The 2,894-nt window shown below is 26.8% G+C and overlaps 1 protein-coding gene across 1 annotated transcript; it reads right to left on the minus strand.

Moving 5' to 3' along the window:
• Positions 1-919: 919 nt before the first annotated feature.
• Positions 920-1,986, minus strand: LOC111901146 (protein LURP-one-related 4; the record flags this gene model as incomplete). The annotated part of the gene is made up of 2 exons (XM_023897023.2): positions 920-1,551; positions 1,645-1,986. Coding segments are annotated over 2 exons (675 nt in total), but the record flags the coding sequence as incomplete, so codon positions are not given.
• Positions 1,987-2,894: the final 908 nt, after the last annotated feature.

The raw sequence follows: 2,894 nt of genomic DNA on the forward strand, positions 1-2,894 counted from the left end.
AGTTTGTTGGGTTAATAATGTGTATAAATATGATATAGTAACCCTTCTTCCAACCTGTCATAGAATCTTAACTTCTATCCACCTTTTCAACTTATATATATATATATATATATATATATATATATATATATATATATATATATATATATATATATATATATATATATATATATATATATATATATATATATATATATATATATATATATATTAGTAATAGAAAATATTATTCTGTAAGTATATTTATAATATGGATAAAAATACAAGTACTTGATTATTATGGATAACTAATTGCAATATATTGTCCCATATTGGTATTATTATAAAATATGTTGTTATTTTTTTTTGAAAGTTGTCAATTTATATAAACTAAAAACTTAATAGCGTTGCCTTTGGATGTATCTAACTAAATATTTAGGGTATTTATATACATATCCTCAATTGTTTCTTGTACCCTCTCATCCATATGAATGGAATAGTATGTGTACCTCTATGATTTGGAAATTCAGATGAGTAAGTAGTATCACTTAAAATTTATACGATAAAAGCAATCGTAAAAAGATAGCCACCTATATTAACATGAATTGTAGGCTATAATGTTTTGAGAGAAAAATAAAGCGTTAATTAGATAATCATTCCCAAAATACATATCTAGGTAGCTTATGCTCACGACTTCAATTTTTTAAATGGTGTAAGTTAACAAAGGTCTTTAATGTCTAAATATTGTATTAATAAACTTTTTTTCTAACTATAAGACAAAATGTTAAAATTAATAAAATAATATTTGTTTTGTCTCACTTTAATTTAGTAAAATACATTTCAAGACAAATAACAATATATTATCATTCTATTACAACCCTTGAATATATTATATAGACATGCCCATAAAATAAGAAATAAAAATTTCATCTACAACAAATTGGAGAAAATATGTTGACTAAAATTCAAATATGATCACATGGTACAACTGTTATGCATAACTATATATATATACGTATATACTTCTCATGTTAGGTACAACCACCTCAAGCATGATTAATCACAAAAAACCGATCAAAACTTTGTATGATTTACAACTAATCACAAAGATGTCCTCGTTTTCCGATCTTCATTTCGTGGGTCCCATTTACAATTTGAATCAATCAGAACCCGCAATCAAATCCGGTTTTTTTTCTCAAAATAAACAAGATCTACAATCAAATCTTGTTAATTGAAACTTTAAAGTTGACGATGAATCAAACCATGAACCATAACAATCGCCATGATCAACGATTGATCGATATTGGGTTCCACAGTTAATGTAAAAACATCGTCTCCAAGATGAACTCCTGTAGCCGTTTGCTTTGGTTTAATTTCTGCAACCAAGGCACGATCTTGATCAAGATTCATAATCTTGAACCCTAATTTCCCACCACTTTTAACAATCTTGTAACCTTGATCACATGCTAAATCTACATGAATCTTTTGACGTTTACTCGTGACACGAAACCATCGTTGTTTCTTGGAAAAATCCCACTTGTATCCATCCCAACATCCAAAAACTCGTAATTTCTGTTATCAAACATAGAATTAGATGGTGTTTTCAACCAAAAAAGATGGTGTATTAATGGAGTGATTAAGTTGTATATACGATATGATTCATACCTTTCTTTGTATGGAGAAAAGAACGTTGCCTCGAATATCCATCAAGTAAACTTGCGAGCTGCATTTCTTGTCATAATTGTCGACCCGATAAATGATTTCACCTTTCGAATTGTATGCAGTGCATCCATGGCTGTTGTACACTAACGATTTCATCCATATTGTGAAGCATTCTTGCTTTGAGCTCAAGTATGGCGATGATGATGGTGAGGATGATGATGATGATGATGATGATGATGATGATGGAAGTGATGATGATGGAGCTTGAGGATAAACCTTAGCCATGGTAGGGAGAGAAGCAACTTCTGTTATAAGATGATGGAGGGTTATATATAGATAAATGTATGTTTGTCAGTTTGTGTATGTGTGTTGTTGTCAAGAAAAGCAACCAACCATTATTTTTCAGGCGCATAATTTTATGTCATTTAATTAGAACTAGTTAGAATTCTCTATTGATGAAGTATTATTTTAATTTAAAATATATCTGAAAAGATATCATTTTTTATTCAATTGCATTAATTGTTGTAAACATTAGGTATTTCTCTCATGCGTTGTGCGTTGATGTGTATTGTGTTGAGACTTGATACAGATGGGTAGTAAAAATTGAAAGTTCGTAAGGAAATTCGCAAGCGAAATAATAAAAATTTGATTTATTTGCAAGATGATACTATTTTTTTTTTTTTTTGTACATTTAGAAAAGCGAAAGCCTTCTATAATAATTTATTTATAGGTTATATATATATATATATATATATATATATATATATATATATATATATATATATATATATATATATATATATATATATATATATAATTCAACAACCGATATAGATCACGTAAGATTTTTTTTTTCATATTTTTTGACTAACAAAACAAATAAATCATTAGATAAATAAAAAATAACATGATTCATAAAAAAAATCTCAAAATCATTTCAATAATTTTGTTATTATTCACTAAAATTGTCATGATTTCTTTTATTTACTTAAAAATGAATCATGAATATATTAATTTGAAAATATTTTCTTACGAATCATATTACTGTTGATTATCTAATGATTCATTTTGTTGGTTTACTAAAAAAATATAAATATAAAAAATTTATTATCTTTCTATCATAATTTTCCTTTTTATTTAATCTTGGTTTATCTGATACAACCAACTTTTCACTTCTCATTTCAAGGTCCCAAATGTATTCTCACCGTACCAAATAGTGGTGTGCACAGTGTGTAGTGAATTACGACATAGAG

The sequence above is a fragment of the Lactuca sativa genome, chromosome 6 (assembly GCF_002870075.4).
Source record: "Lactuca sativa cultivar Salinas chromosome 6, Lsat_Salinas_v11, whole genome shotgun sequence".
NCBI lineage: Eukaryota > Viridiplantae > Streptophyta > Magnoliopsida > Asterales > Asteraceae > Lactuca > Lactuca sativa.